Source organism: Mesoplodon mirus (genome assembly GCF_964341445.2).
Source record: "Mesoplodon mirus genome assembly, chromosome: 8".
NCBI classification, from domain to species: Eukaryota; Metazoa; Chordata; class Mammalia; order Artiodactyla; family Ziphiidae; genus Mesoplodon; species Mesoplodon mirus.
Window position 1 is genome coordinate 65,810,619 of NC_138984.1, and position 15,534 is coordinate 65,826,152.

At 43.3% G+C, this 15,534-nt stretch overlaps 1 protein-coding gene across 1 annotated transcript in view; it reads left to right on the forward strand.

Moving 5' to 3' along the window:
- The window catches only part of KIF5C (kinesin family member 5C), a gene marked incomplete at its 5' end in the record, with an annotated part of 175,549 nt that overhangs the window by 84,932 nt on the left and 75,083 nt on the right, over positions 1–15,534 (forward strand). The window contains 3 exons of the mRNA XM_082630257.1: positions 2,585–2,709; positions 5,347–5,451; positions 5,822–5,970. Of these exons, the coding sequence (XP_082486383.1) occupies positions 2,585–2,709; positions 5,347–5,451; positions 5,822–5,970 (379 nt within the window). The remainder of the gene's footprint in view (positions 1–2,584; positions 2,710–5,346; positions 5,452–5,821; positions 5,971–15,534) is intronic.

A 15,534-nucleotide genomic window follows, 5' to 3' on the forward strand; every position in this document is an offset into this window, starting at 1 on the left:
CATTAAGTACATTCACAATATTTGCAACCATCACCACTTCCTATTTCCAGAATTTTTTTTCCAGAATTTTTAATTATCCCAAAGCAAAACTCCATATCCATTGAATAATAACCCTCCATACTCCCTCCTCCCAACCCCTGGTAACTACCACCCTACTTCCTGTCTCAGTGAATTTGACAACTCTAGGTACTTCATATAAGTGGAATGATACAAGTCCTTTTGTGACGTGCATGTTTCACTCAGCATAATGTCCTAAAGATTCATCCATGTAGCATATGTCAGAATTTCCTTCCTTTTTAAGGCTGAATAATGTTCCATTGTATACATAGACCACATTTTGTTTTCCATTCATCCACAGATAGACATTGTGTTGCTTCTACCTTTTGGCTATTGTGAATGATGTTGCTATGAACATGGAGGTATTTATAAATATCTGTTCAAGTTCCTGCTTTCAGTTCTTTTGGGTAAATACCCAGAAGTAGAAGTAGAATTGCTGGATCATACGGTAATTCTCCTTTTAATTTTTTAAGGAACAGCCAGACTGTTTTCCATAGCAGGTGCACCATTTTATATTCCCACCAACAGTGTGCAAGAGTTTTAATTTCTCCATATCCTTGCCAACACTTCTTATTTTCTGGTTTTTTTTTTTTCTTTTTAATCATCATACTAATGGGTGTGAAGTGCTATCTCATTGAGATTTTGATTTGCATTTCCCTAATGATTAGTGATGTTTAGCATTTTTTCATATGCTTATTGGCCATTTGTGCATCTTCCTTGTAGAAGTGCTATTCAAGTCCTTGGCCCATTTTTTAAAAATTGGGTTGTTTGGCTTTTTGCTGTTTTTTATTTGTAGGAGTTCTTTATATATTCTGGATCTCAATCCCTTATCAGATATATGATGTACAAATATTTTCTATTCTGTGGGTTACCTTTTCACTGTTGATAGTGTCCTTTCACACACAAAAGTTTTTATTTATATATATATATATATATTTGTGTGTGTGTGTGTGTGCGTGTGTGTGTGTGTGTGTGTGTGTGGTACGCGGGCCTCTCACTGCTGTGGCCTCTCCCGTTGTGGAGCATAGGCTCCGGACGCGCAGGCTCAGCGGCCATGGCTCAACGGGCCCAGCCGCTCCGCGGCACGTGGGATCTTCCCGGACCGGGGCACGAACCCGTGTCCCCTGCATCGGCAGGCGGACTCTCAACCACTGCGCCACCAGGGAAGCCCAGGCTCTGTTCTTTTTAAGGATTGTTTTGGCTATTCAGGGACCCTTGAGATTCATCTGAATTTTAGGATGGACTTTTCTATTTCTGCAAAAAACGTCATTGTGATTTTGATAGAGATGACATTGAATCTGTTGGTAGTATGGACATCTTAATAATATTAAGTCTTTTAATCCAAGAACAAGGATTATTCTTCCATTTATTTGTGTATTCTTTAACTTCTTTTAGCAACATTTTATAGTTTTCAGTGTATGCCTCTCACTTCCTTGGTTAAGTTTATTCCTAAGTATCTTATTCTTTTTGTTCTTATTTTAAATGGAATTGTTTTCTTAATTTCCTTTTTGGATTGTTCATTATTGTTATATATAATGCAACTGATTTTTTTTTTTTTTTTTTTTTGCGGTATGCGGGCCTCTCACTGCTGTGGCCTCTCCCGTTGCGGAGCACAGGCTCTGGACGCGCAGACTCAGTGGCCATGGCCCACGGGCCCAGCCGCTCTGCGGCATGTGGGATCTTCCCGGACCGGGGCACGAACCCGTGCCCCCTGCATCAGCAGGCGGACTCTCAACCACTGTGCCACCAGGGAAGCCCAATGCAACTGATTTTTATGTATTGCATTTGTATCCTGCAACTTTGCCAAATTCACTAGTTCTAACATTTTTGTGGAATCTTTTAGGGTTTTTTCCCACATAATCCGGTTAGATAGTTTTGAGAAATAATTGCTAGTGGGGTTGAGTAAAACAGTCACTGGGGTCTCTGCCTGCCTGGTGAGCAAAGACCAGGGTCCAAGAAGATTTTTATTTTTGGTGCTTGGTCCTAATGAAGCATATTTCATCTTTGAGAACTTCTCTTTGCCTAGCATGGGTTATAGAAGAAATGTATGTCTTAATCCTTCCTTAAGAAAGTCATAATTCTTCCTTAAGAAAGCTTATGATATCACTGATAAGGCAAGGCTTACACACATGAAGAAGATGGAATACATCAGGTACTAGTCAAAATGATAAAGGCTGAGGGACTTAAAATGAGGCAGGGGAGGAAGGCTTGAGCTCTTCAAGGAGAGAGGTAGGCTGGATTGGCGTGTTGGAGGATGGCGGCTTCAGGCAGAGCTCGAGACTCTGTTGTCTTAAACCACTGACCACGATTTTTAGATTAATTTCTTTGCCACGTGAAAATATTTTAAATCTTTCATTTCTAGAGTGAGCATTGTTTTGCAGGAGAAGAGGTCTCAGGTAATTTTTTAAATTGAGTGGACTTACAAAAAAAGGAGCTATTAGGCATGATTTGTTGTGTTTTTTATTGAGATGCTTGCAACCTAAATTTATATGTTCATTGTAGAGCAGTAAACTGTTTTCCTTTTCAGACATGAATGAACACAGCTCTAGAAGTCACAGTATCTTCCTGATTAATATTAAACAAGAGAATGTAGAGACTGAAAAAAAACTCAGTGGGAAGCTTTATCTAGTTGATTTGGCTGGGAGCGAAAAGGTAATTGGTTCTTTATTTGTATTATCCACAGTTTCCCCGTTATTTGCTTCAGTGTGCAATGGGATAATTTTTATGTCTTTCTATTCCCTGGTTTTAAAGAGCTTTTAAAGTTTCTGATGTTGTGCTAAGGTGTTATTAAATTTAACCTTCATTTCTCTGCTCTTTCTTTTCTGGCCCTGAAGTCCCCTACTCATGTCACAGGAGGTGTTTTGAATGCCAACCTGATTTATGCCTAATAGACCCTGATGATGACATGAGGCAAGTGTTGGTGTGAACTTAGCCTGGCAAAGGCAGCGGCACAAATGCTGGAGGGACGTGAACTTCTGAGAACAGGAAAGATCTCTGTGTTTTGACAGATTCAAATAGGCCAGGAAGGGGCTCTGACGCTGGAATGTGGCAGGCCTGCCTCTGCAGGTTTGTTTGCTGATAGAAGATCTGGAAAGTGGGGCTCTCCCTGCCTTCCTGGCTTCTCTCTGCAGGAGGCGTGAACTGACCGTGTTCTGTGTGGGCAGCCTCACTCCATTCAGTCTACGAGGTCTGGAGCCAGTGTTTTAGCCACAAGCCCTGACCCTTCTCTGATTTTGTGAGGGTTTTCTTTTGGCATCTGTACCCTGTCTATGCTCTCCCAGGCACTGGCTGAGGCCATACTCCAGACTGAATAGGCTTCCCAGAAACTCCCCTCTGCCCTCCCAGCCTCACTTCCATAGCACCACCAGAGGCTCCTGCTGCCAGACCCCGGATGGGGGCACTGCCCACCTCGGACGACGTCACAGAGCAAGTCTCTGTGCACAATGCCATGTGGCCTCCCTCATCTCTGATGTCGTGCTGACTGTCCCCATCAGGGCCGGCCCTGAAGCTCAGTCAGTCTCCCAAACCGTGTCATTGATCCCCACTTACTGCTTCCACCACTGAGTTGCTGGACGCCAAGTTACGGCCACTGACATCCGTGTGATTAATGGCTACTTGGATTGTCCTCCTGTCCGCGTTTGTCCAGCCTTGAGCAGATCACATGTATCTTCCTAGTTGGCAGTCAAAAATCGAACTGGTCCAGGCTTGTAACTTTAAACAGATGCCCACCAGAATGGGAGTAGAGAGCAGCACTGCTCACTTCTAGACCGGCCATTAGCAACTAGCATCTGCTTTGCTGCCGCACCTGTTGTATGGGTCCAGACAAAGCTCCTAGTGACCCCTTCCCTCTTCCCAAGCTTGCCCCCTTTCGCTTTAGAGCACAGAGATGAGTACTTAAGGCCTAAATGCAGCTGAAAAGTGCTTAATGCAGGCAGTTGAGAGTGGAGGCCTGCACAGCGTCAGTGGTTATTACTTATGATATGTATGAGGCATTTTAAAGTTGTGGTCCTGCACGTCATTTCCTGTGCTAACATCTGTTTTCCTTGCCCTGGATGTGTCCGCATGAATGTAGCAGTGTGATCTAGTAGAACAGAGCTCTGGGTCTTAGTCCTGTCTTTCTTAAATGGTGTTCCTCCCTTGGGTGGGCAATTTGACATCCCTGGAGCTCAAAATTTTCTTGTCTGTAAAAGGAAGCTGATTGTACTTGTCGCGCATATTTCATGGAGCTAAGATGCTCAAGTGTGAAAGCACCTTAAACAACACCTTGTGAATAGACTGTTACTATTAATACTTGTGACACAGCAGCTCTGTGATTTCTTCATCTGTAAGCAGGGGACCCACACATGATTTCCAGAGAAATCTTTGAATTTTTCTTTGGAAAAAACCTCCCCTTGGACATGCATTCATCTCTATTATCGGGAGTTTCTCCTTTATACAGAATTGAAATCCATCTTCGCACAGTTTAAAATCATTTCCCTGCTTTTCTTTCTTTCTTCAGAGCGCAGCCGCTCCCCGCCGTGTCGTTTGTCCAGTCAGCAGAGCTATGAATCATGTTGAGTTCCCTTTTTTCTAGCATCTGTGAACTGCTTTCTACCTAGAGCAAATGCTGTAAATAGGAAATTACCAGTAATAACACAGCCGAGGAGGAATGGTGCATGGTCCCTCTAACTGCAGAGGAAAAAAGACAAATTCACTATGTAATATATATTTTCTTGCCTTACATGCCTTGTCGAGTATTCTTCCTTTTAGATGATTGTTCCTTTTTCTTTTCTTGCTATGGGAATAAGTAGGGAAGGAGCAGAGAGTCCGGATAACCATCCCTGCCACTTCTTGTCCTTTGCTTGAAGTTGGAGCTTGTAATCTACACTTTCCCAATAGTGCATTCATTGTGGCTGGAACCGTGTTTTCTCTTAATGCTTCCTGGGCATGGAGACTGTGGTTCAGTCTCGCAGGACCCCAGCCTTTCTGTAGTGACAGCATTTTTGGAGCCTGGTGTCCCTGGACAGATGTCCCCTGGGAAGCATCCTCAGCTCTACACTTGAGGCATCTCAGCTGTTCCCCCTAAAACCTAGTTGAGAGGAAAATGACAACAAGAGAGAACAAATCCCCAGCCTCAGGCACAAGGGAAGGTTCTATCACCGTGATTCTTACTTACTTTTATTTCCCCCTGCGTTCTAGGAGGATTCACATCAGTCCCTTCCTCCCCGCTTGCCCTCCTGTGAATTGGAATTTTCTCCTCTGTGCTTTTGCTGTCCTGTGCAGCTCACTGTTTTCTCTTCTCTCTGGTAGGTCAGCAAAACTGGTGCTGAGGGAGCTGTTCTCGATGAAGCTAAAAATATCAATAAGTCTTTGTCTGCTCTTGGAAACGTGATCTCTGCCTTGGCAGAAGGGACAGTAAGTGACCCTGTCCCCATCTAGTAAATGATATTATGAGAAGTCACCTTTTGGGTTCGTGTACTCTCTTTGCCACACACCCCAGAGATTCATTTGTTTTTGTTCAGAAAGGGACAGGGGGAATCCTGGCTTTGGACACCCTGCTTGCTAGGAAATCTAGCCCATTAAAATGTGTGAATGGTGATGCTAATTTCATATGACCCGGGTGGTCCCAGAATGGGCATTCCAAACTTTGGCAAGATCCAAAGACCAGGCAACAGATTTTTATTTCACATGTTTCTAAGCCCAGTTCCCATCACTAACTTGCTTGCCTCTGTATTTTCTCTTTGAATGGGCTGTAACAGCCAATATTTTTTCTTTTCCTAAACAGAAAACACACGTGCCATACCGGGACAGCAAGATGACTCGGATTCTTCAGGACTCTCTGGGTGGGAACTGTAGAACCACCATCGTGATTTGCTGTTCTCCCTCGGTATTCAATGAAGCTGAGACCAAGTCAACGCTAATGTTTGGACAAAGGTGGGCATGGCCTCTCGTAACCTACGCTCTGAGCTGGGTCTTAGGTGTTAGGAGTGAGTGGTGAGGGGCTAGGGTCAGAGAGGGAACAGAGCGAGGAAGCAAGCAGCCTGTTAGTAAATTGCATCTAGCAGGTGACCTGTAAACTTGAGGCATCATTTATTGAGGCCAAAGGAACAATTATGTTTTAAAATAATGGGTAGGAATATGCTTATCAAAGGTATGATGCTGAAAAAAACAACTCAAGCTTATTATAGATGTGATTGTTGGTTATTCAGTGGAGTGTTACTTTTGTTCGTCATGGAATTAAGTCTCTCAGGTTCACAGGATTTCAAGTGTCTATAACTCGACTGGTAACTACCAGTCTTAGTAGTATGGTTAGTGGTACCACTGCTACCAGTAATTACTTCAGTATTTGGGATCCACTGCAAATTTGCTGATAGAATAACTGAAACGTAGGTGATTGTAGAGCAGTTGCATAAATATAAAAGGGTGGGGAGAAGAAATACTGATACTCACCCTGGGGGTAGGAGATGCAGCATGTATGTTGAGGAAAGGGGAGGATGGCAGCCCTCTTCTCACCTTCAAAAATGTCCAAAGGGGCTTCCCTGGTGGCGCAGTGGTTGAGAGTCCGCCTGCCGATGCAGGGGACACAGGTTCGTGCCCCGGTCCGGGAAGATCCCACATGCCGCGGAGCGGCTGGGCCCGTGAGCCATGGCCGCTGAGCCTGTGCGTCCGGAGCCTGTGCTCCACAACGGGAGAGGCCACAGCAGTGAGAGGCCCGCGTACCGCAAAAAAAAAAAAAAAAAAAAAAAAAATGTCCGAAGGAGATTTCCTAGATGTCTGAGAATTTTACTAGGTAGGTAGCAAGGACAGTCAGTAATCCTACAACAACGTTCTTGGGTATGGGTTAGTTCATCCCTTCCTTTCTTGATCTTCAGTAATGGCCTGTCAGTTTCAGGTGTTGAGCCCCATCCTCCCTGCATGGCTGCCTCAGGTGCTAGTTCCCAGAGTGCTGGGGTGTTGTGGCTTGGGGCAATCTGAGCATCTTCCATGCTCAATGGGCTGAGCCTGAACCTGAGGTTGGGAGTTGTGGATTCTACTGCTGGCATTCCCTTCAAACAACTGTGTGATCTTTAGACAAGTTACCAGTTCTCTGCGGGCTCCAGCTGCCTTTTGCACGGAGCACTCCCTCTGCCTTCCTCCTGGGAGTGTGTTGTGTGGTTATGCCTGAGAAATCGTTTAAGATGCCTAGCGGAAGGCCAGATGGTGGTCGGCATTCTGAATGGGAGATCGTTACGGCTTGTTTAAACTTCATTAAACCCCAGTCATTTCCTGAACCCTCAACAGAACATAGAATTACCCAGTCATGGCACCTGTGGGATGTCTAAATAAATAATAATTACACTGAACGGTTGTAGAACTAATATATCTTTTAAATTGGATTTGGGTCCTTTACTTCCTCTCAGATCACTTCCTTGATTAGCACAATGCTTAGGTCAATGGATTGCAGTAGGATAACACCTACTTTTTCTTAAGGGTACCGAATACCTATAAACCTGTATCTGTTTATGGGAAACATAGAGTACTGTGGTGATCATCCTGCTTGCCCCATCTCTCCTGGTTTCTTAAACTTGAGCTTTAACAGTTTCCTCTGAAGACATGTTTGAGGAAACCAGCACTGAATGCGTTTATAAAGGGAACATCTCTTAAAAAAAATTCTCATCCACAAAGCAAAGATAATCTGAATCTTTGCAAGCCAGAGTCTTCCTGGGGCATGGGCTTTGTCTCAAGGCTGCTGCTCTTGGTAGGCATTTGCAGCTGTCTATAGGAAGAGTTTTAGGTGTAAGTCTGAACGATGATTATCTTTCTTCTGATCTCAGTGAAGCCATCATCAGTATCATCATTATCATCAGCACTTTTTTAAAGGAACTACTGTGTGCCAGGCATGTCAAAATCCTTATAGAAATTCTATCAGGTAGGCATCTCTCCCCTTTGTGCAGAGGATGAAATTGAGGCTTTGGCTCCAAGCCATTAGGTCCTGCCCCTGAGACCACACAGCCAGTAAATAACTAAATGTGCGGGATGTTATAGGACCGAGACTATATCATTTGACCCACAGCCTCTTCCATGTGGGCTGCTTGATCAGGGACCTTGATGAGCACAGCCCTCTGGGGTCAGTTACTCCAGCTTTGAAGCTAAGCTCTGCTTCTCACCCATTTTTTTCTCTCATTTCCTTCTCTTGGAGCCTGAATCTCCTTGCCTATAGGAAGAAATATAATAACACCTACTTCTGATAATTATTGGGAGGATTAAATGAGTTGCTTCAGTTTTTACGTAGCACAAGGGCTGGCACAGAATAAGGTGTCCAGTGATTGCAAGTCCCCCCTTTCCTCCATCTTTCAACAGGCTTGAGAAGTCATGGCCATGCATGGGACTGGACTGAACGTGACATAATGTACAAGGATATGGGTGTAATATAAGGATCAGGACTGAATGAAGTAGGAGTAGAATTAAATTTCTGGAATGAATGATTAAAGAAATGCTGCTGAAGAAAACCTAAATAGACATTTCTCCAAAGAAGATAAACAGATGGCCAACAAACACATGAAAGGATGCTCAACATCACTAATCATTAGAGAAATGCAAATCAAAACTACAGTGAGGTATCACCTCACACCAGTCAGAATGGCCATCATCAAAAATCTACAAACAGTAAATGCTGGAGAGGGTGTAGAGAAAGGGAACCCTCTTGCACTGTTGGTGGGAATGTAAATTGATACAGCCACTATAGAGAGAACAGTGTGGAGGTTCCTTAAAAAACTAAAAATAGAACTACCATACGACCCAGCAATCCCACTACTGGGCATATATCCTGAGAAAACCATAATTCCAAGAGTCATGTACCACAATGTTCATTGCAACACTGTTTACAATAGCCAGGGCATGGAAGCAACCTAAGTGTCCATCGACAGATGAATGGATCAAAAGGATGTGACACGTATATACAATAAAAGAAACGAAACTGAGTTATTTGTAGTGAGGTGGATGGACCTAGAATCCGTCATACAGACTGAAGTAAGTCAGAAAGAGAAAAATAAATACTGTATTTATGGTATCTATATATAGATATATGGAGTCTAAAAAAATAAAAAAGGTTCTGATGAACCTAGGGGCAGCACAGGAATAAAGACGCAGATGTAGAGAATGGACTTGAGGACACAGGGAGGGGGAAGGGTAAGCTGGGACAAAGTGAGAGAGTAGCATTGACATATACACTGCCACATGTAAAATAGATAGCTAGTGGGAAGCAGCTGCATGGCACAGGGAGATCAGCTCGGTGCTTTGTGTCTACCTAGAAGGGTGGGATAGGGAGGGTGGGAGGGAGACGCAAGAGGAAGTGGATATGGGGATATATGTATACATATAGCTGATTCACTTTGTTATACAGCAGAAACTAACACAACATTGTAAAGCAGTTATACTCCAATAAAGATGTTAATAAAAATAAAAAATAAAAAGACCCTTAGTATGCATATTAAAAAAATAAGAAATCCTGCTGATAATTTAGGATTCCAGGAAATAAATAGTATGTCAATTATATTTTCAAATGAAATAGGTTGGTCTATAATCTTTAGTCAGAGTCATCTGGGTACTAGGCTCCATGAGGACAAGGACTAGTTTATTACCAGCCTCAGTTGTCCCAACAAGCACCTAGGACAACTAGGACAGCGTAGGTGGTCAACAGACAAATGTTATCAAGATGAATGAACAGAGGAACCTAATGCTTATTATGTAGGAATCCCGAGAACATTAGAGCGGGTGCTGAACTATGACACCATTATGTCCAGAAATTTGGTTGGGTTTCGATCTGGTTTGTTTTCCTGCCCTTAATTAGAAATGTGTGAAATTTTGTTCCCTTTCCTCCATCTTCGAGTTAGTTAATGGGTTCTCCAAAGACATCTAACTTCTCTGTGGGGCCAGTACCCGCTTTATTGTTAACTTCACACATTGAACCCAATGACATGCAGACATGAGTCTGAACATCAGATTAGACATGGTATCTGATAGCTAATGAGATTAAGCAGTATGAACTCAGAAGAGACTGCCGGGAGTCTCCCAAATTCAGTATGACGAGTGTTCATGATATTCTTGTTGCAGGGGTGGCCAAACCTAAGGGCAGCATGAAGTTACTTAGTTCTTGCCACGTGGTTCTTTCAAGGACACGAAGAAAGTCCATGTTTGTTGCTAGGCTATACTGTATTGATGTTCTGAATAAAACAGTAGTAGGTCCTTTGATGCAGTAGAAACATGACAGAGTATATAGATGCCTGAGGGCAGCAGAGAGTCAAAAAGCCGTCCTCTGTCAGGAAGCTGAACACTTCCTGCTTTAAGGGATGGGGACTCAAATTAGAGCACTTTCACTAATTTTTCTTTTTCATCTGGCTCCCAGAGTTTCATTTTTTAGTCTTTAATTACTCTTCCGAAGTACTTTTTTTTTTTTTTTTTGCGGTATACGGGCCTCTCACTTTTGGGGCCTGTCCCGCCGCGGACCACAGGCTCCGGACATGCAGGCCCAGCGGCCACGGCCCACGGGCCCAGCCGCTCCACGGCACGTGGGACCCTCCCGGACCGGGGCACGAACCCACGTCCCCTGCATCAGCAGGCGGACGTTCAACCACTGCGCCATCAGGGAAGCCCCGAAGTACTTTTTAAAAAAATAAATAAATTTATTTATTTATTTATTTATTTTTATTTGCGTTGGGTCTTCGTTTCTGTGTGAGGGCTTTCTCTAGTTGTGGCGAGTGGGGGCCACTCTTCATTGCGGTGCGCAGGGCCTCTCACTATCGTGGCCTCCCTTGTTGCGGAGCACAAGCTCCAGACGCACAGGCTCAGTAGTTGTGGCTCACGGGCCCAGTTGCTCCGTGGCATGTGGGATCTTCCTAGACCAGGGCTCAAACCCGTGTCCCCTGCATTGGCAGGCAGATTCTCAACCAATGCGCCACCAGAGAAGCCCCCTTTTTTTTTCTTTTAAATGAAGTGCTGTCAGGCATACTGAAACCTTTGGAGGAAAGGTAATGCGTTCTTTTTTTTTTTAATCTTAATAAATTTATTTATTTATTTATTTATTTGGTGCATTGGGTCTTCATTTCTGCGCTCAGGCTTTCTCTAGTTGTAGTGAGCAGGGGCTACTCTTTGTTGTGGTGCATGGCCTTCTCATTGCAGTGGTGTCTCTTGATCCGGAACACGGGCTCTAGGCACGTGGGCTTCAGTAGTTGTGGCGCACGGGCTCAGTAGTTGTGGCTTGTGGGCTCTAGAGCACAGGCTCAGCAGTCGTGGTGCACGGGCTTAGTTGCTCCGTGGCATGTGGGATCTTCCCGGACCAGGGCTTGAACCTGTATCTCCTGCATTGGCAGGTGGATTCTTAACCACTGTGCCCAGGGAAGTCCCCAAAGTACTTTTATAGCACTATTCAAAAAGGTTATTTTTAAGTTTTAGAAGTGTGAAAAGCACCCAGTTATCAATTATCAAATCACCCAATCATGGAAGCCTATTTAATGTACCTTGATTTGTTATGGTAATGAGGGAAAGGTGGGTCCCCAGGGGGCAGACCAATCAGTTTAGAAAAAGCCTGAATCAGCACATTGTTGACACCAAGAATTTGATTGATCCAGCATGAATAATTTAAAGGCTTTATTTATATGTTAAATGTGAAAGGAGAATGGATAGTTTAGGAAAAGTAATATTCTTTTTTCTTTTTCCAATATGCACTTTTTGAAAAAAAATGGTGCCATTCACGCTCGATTTAATGGCAGCTGGATTAGGCAGAGCCTGAGTGGTGTGTGTGCAAAATGCATGTCCCCAGAGCATAAGAACAAGTTCCCTGCGGGACTAGAGCAAGCACTTTGGCCAAGGGAGATGCTTGGCTGCATGTTTGACATAGGATGGAGAAAGAATCAAATCACTCCCTGTTGGAGGGCTTGTTGCCAAACACCAGTAGGGTTAATTCTTGCTCTTGGAGGAGGAAACGCTGTGGATGACAGTTAGTTTAACCAGATGCCAAATCTTTATCCAAGCTGGTCATTTCTTGTTTTTTTGCGGTACGCGGGCCTCTCACTGCTGTGGCCTCTCCTGTTGTGGAGCACAGGCTCCAGACACGCAGGCCCAGCAGCCATGGCTCATGGGCCCAGCTGCTCCGCGGCATGTAGGATCTTCCCGGACCGGAACACGAACCCACGTCCTTTGCATCGGCAGGCAGACTCTCAACCACTGTGCCACCAGGGAAGCCCCCAAAGCTGGTCATTTCTTAATGTTTCTCCGGAGATTAAAATTTTTCAAAAGACAAAATTTAAAGCTTTTAATTCCTCCTTCCCTACATCCCCGACTCATGGGCAGGGAAATGGCCTTACCGGGAAATGGGAAGGTGCTTTGCGGCAATCATGTGTCCAGAAGAAGGTTAGGTGTTTTATATGGGAACTAGGACCCAGAGCAGATAGAAGGTGTGATCGTTTTATGACCAGGCTGTAGTAGCCAATTATTTAATCAAACACTAACCTAGGTGTTGCTGTGAAATTTTTTTGTGGATGTGGTTACCATCTACCATCAGTTGACTTTAAGTAAAACACATTATCCTCCATAATACGGGTGAGCCTCATCCAATCAGATGAAGGCGTTAAGAGCAAAAACTGAGGTTTTCTGGAGAAGAAACTCTGCCTCAAGACTATAGCATCGATTTCTGCCTGAGTTTCCAGTGAGCCAATTTCAATAGATGATAGATAGATAGATAGATATCCTCTCTGATATATGATATCAGATATATAAGATCTCCCTCTCTCTCCCTCTCTCCCTCCCTCCTCCCTCTCCCTCTCCCCCTCCCTCCCCTGTTGGTTCTGTTTCTCTGGAGAACCCTGACTGATAGAGAGGGATGCTGGGCTACCCTCTTTCACCCCACAATGAGAGGATCTCAGTCTCTTTATCTCTCTCTCATGCACACCATTCACCATGTGGAATCATACATTATAGATTTATTCTATGCATCGAAGGTGTGGGTTTATCTAGAGCTCCTTGTTCAAATGCCACTACTATCCTAGAGAGGGAAAGAAAATGCTGAAAACAAGAGATAGGAAGGTACCAAGAACAAACATCTTCCTGGCTGTTCCAGGGGAGGCCGAGGTAATTTGAAGAAACTCCAACAGTATGTAGTTTCTCTATCATTTAGAACTGATCTTGGCCAGAAAGTACAAATATAGGCAATTATTCAGGAAATAGGTGGGGATGGGATTTAACAGGACATAGAGTGATGTGAACCAGTGGTTCTACGACTTCCTCTCTTCAACAAGGGTTTGATGCAAGTGCCAAATAATGGTGACATCACATATGGGGGCTTAATGCAGGTGGTAGAAATGCACATGATCAGTAATCTTGGAAGCCTGGGCATGTGGTTCTGAACAAGTAAATTGCGAGTTCAGCGACAGAGTAACTTAGAGGTGCTGAGGAGGACATAACAGAACACGTGGGGACAGAGGGGTGGAATCTTCCTCTTTCCACCCTTCAGTGGAATATGTCAGTGTATCCTTTTCTGACGGAACTGTCTTTGTACGGAGATCTAGGTGGAATATGTACTGTGGCCTCTGCTCTCTGTCTGCTATGCTTGGTCTGCCTTCTCCAAAAATGGTTAACATTCGTTAGCTTTGAGATCTTTTAAAAACCGGATCCTGGTTCCCTCCCTATGGGGAGAAGAGATATTATATCTGGTGCAGGCCTAGATCATATTATTTAAGTGGTGCTTAACTCTCTAAAGAAAGCTGAAGCAAAGAAAAACTGCAAAACAGAAACCCTGATCATTGTACCTTTAAGATTTGGCTCATTCCTGCTAAGTAGGTCTTGCTATTAAGTTGTAAACTTAATATTAATTAAGCTTCTTCCCCTAACTAGCCTTTGGTTAGGATTTTGCTCAGTGTCTGCTATGGTCATAGCTTGTGGAACAGGCATTTATTTCTGTATACAGCTTAGGGGATCTGGTTGAAAAACCAAACTGAGGATCTTTGAAAGTGAAGACCCAAGATACTTTTGTGCTCCCTTGTGAGTGATGAGGTCACACTGGATCAATCATATGTTAGCAGAGTGAGATTGACCCATAAAGATGATGAATGAGCAGTAAGTTCATGGCTATGGTAAGGCTCCCATGGATTACTGGGGTTTTTTCCTGTATCAAGGAGGTGATGTCCCAAAACTATAGGGCTGGGTGGTATTGCTATTGCTATATAGCTTCAGCTAGAAAAAATGATAAAACCTGCCTTAAGAGCATTTCTTAATTTCTGCTATCCCATCAATTTTATGTTTCCTTGTTAGCTACCTGAAATTCTTTTGCAAACCAGGCTGAGCAGGAAATGCTCATGGGTCCTGGCACTGTGTCCTGAGTGCCCAGGATCCGTGTTTATTCACTGTGTTTGAACAGAGGGTCCAGATGTAACACTGCTTAGTGTGATTGACAGCTAGCACGTATGTGGAAAATACCAAAATAAAAGAGCAAAGAGTATGAGAGCTGGAAGACACTTGGACATGCTCTACAGTGAACAAGGCAAAAACAAAACAAAACAAAACAAAACTCATCAGACCACTAGCTAATCCACACTGGCGGCAAAATTAGATAGAACCTAATCATTAGGCCCTTTTACTCTGTAGATTTTCCTAAAGTTCATGGTAAGAAGCAAAAAGAGATTATAGATGTTCATCATTCTTTTATTCTAGGTCTCTTGTGGGAACAAGGGACCAAGACACTCTTTATTTCCATTTTGCAAGGTTGGTTTCAACCTCCTAGATAGGAGAATATTTGTTCTATTAAAAAGAAATAAATCCAGGCACAGAAGTTCAGTATCTCTCTTAGTAACTCTTGTTTCTTCCACAATCTAGAAATTCTTGTATCTGACTTGATTTCTTTCCACATCAGTTTATTTTTCTTAACTTATTTTTGTTGAATATAACATACATATAGTAAAATACATTTAAGTATGCAACTCAGTAAAAATTTAAATATACATGTATATTCACATGTAACCACCACCTGGCATCTTAGAAGCCTCTCTTTGAACCTTCCCAGTTGGTACCCAACTCTCATGGGTAAGTGTCATCCTGACTTCTGTCAACTTAGATTACTGTTTGCTGTCTTTGAACTTGATACAAATAAAAACATGCAGTATTATTTTGTATCTGGCTTCTTTTATGCAACATTGTATCTTTGAAGTACACTACATTGTTAGGTGTAGGAGTAGTTTAGTTTTCATAGTTATAATATTTTGTTGTATGAATATAGCATGTATGTATCCATTCTACTGTTGATGGTTATTTGGATTGTTTTCATCTTGCGGCTATTATAAATGAAGTTGCTATGACATTGGTTGTCATGTCTTTAGGTGAATGTATGTCCTCATTTCTGTCGGTTATATTCCTATGAGTGGAATTGCTAGCTCATAGGATATAAGATATTTAGTTTTAATAGATAGTACCGGGCTTCCCTGGTGGCGCAGTGGTTGAGAGTCCACCTGCCGATGCAGGGGACGTGCGTTC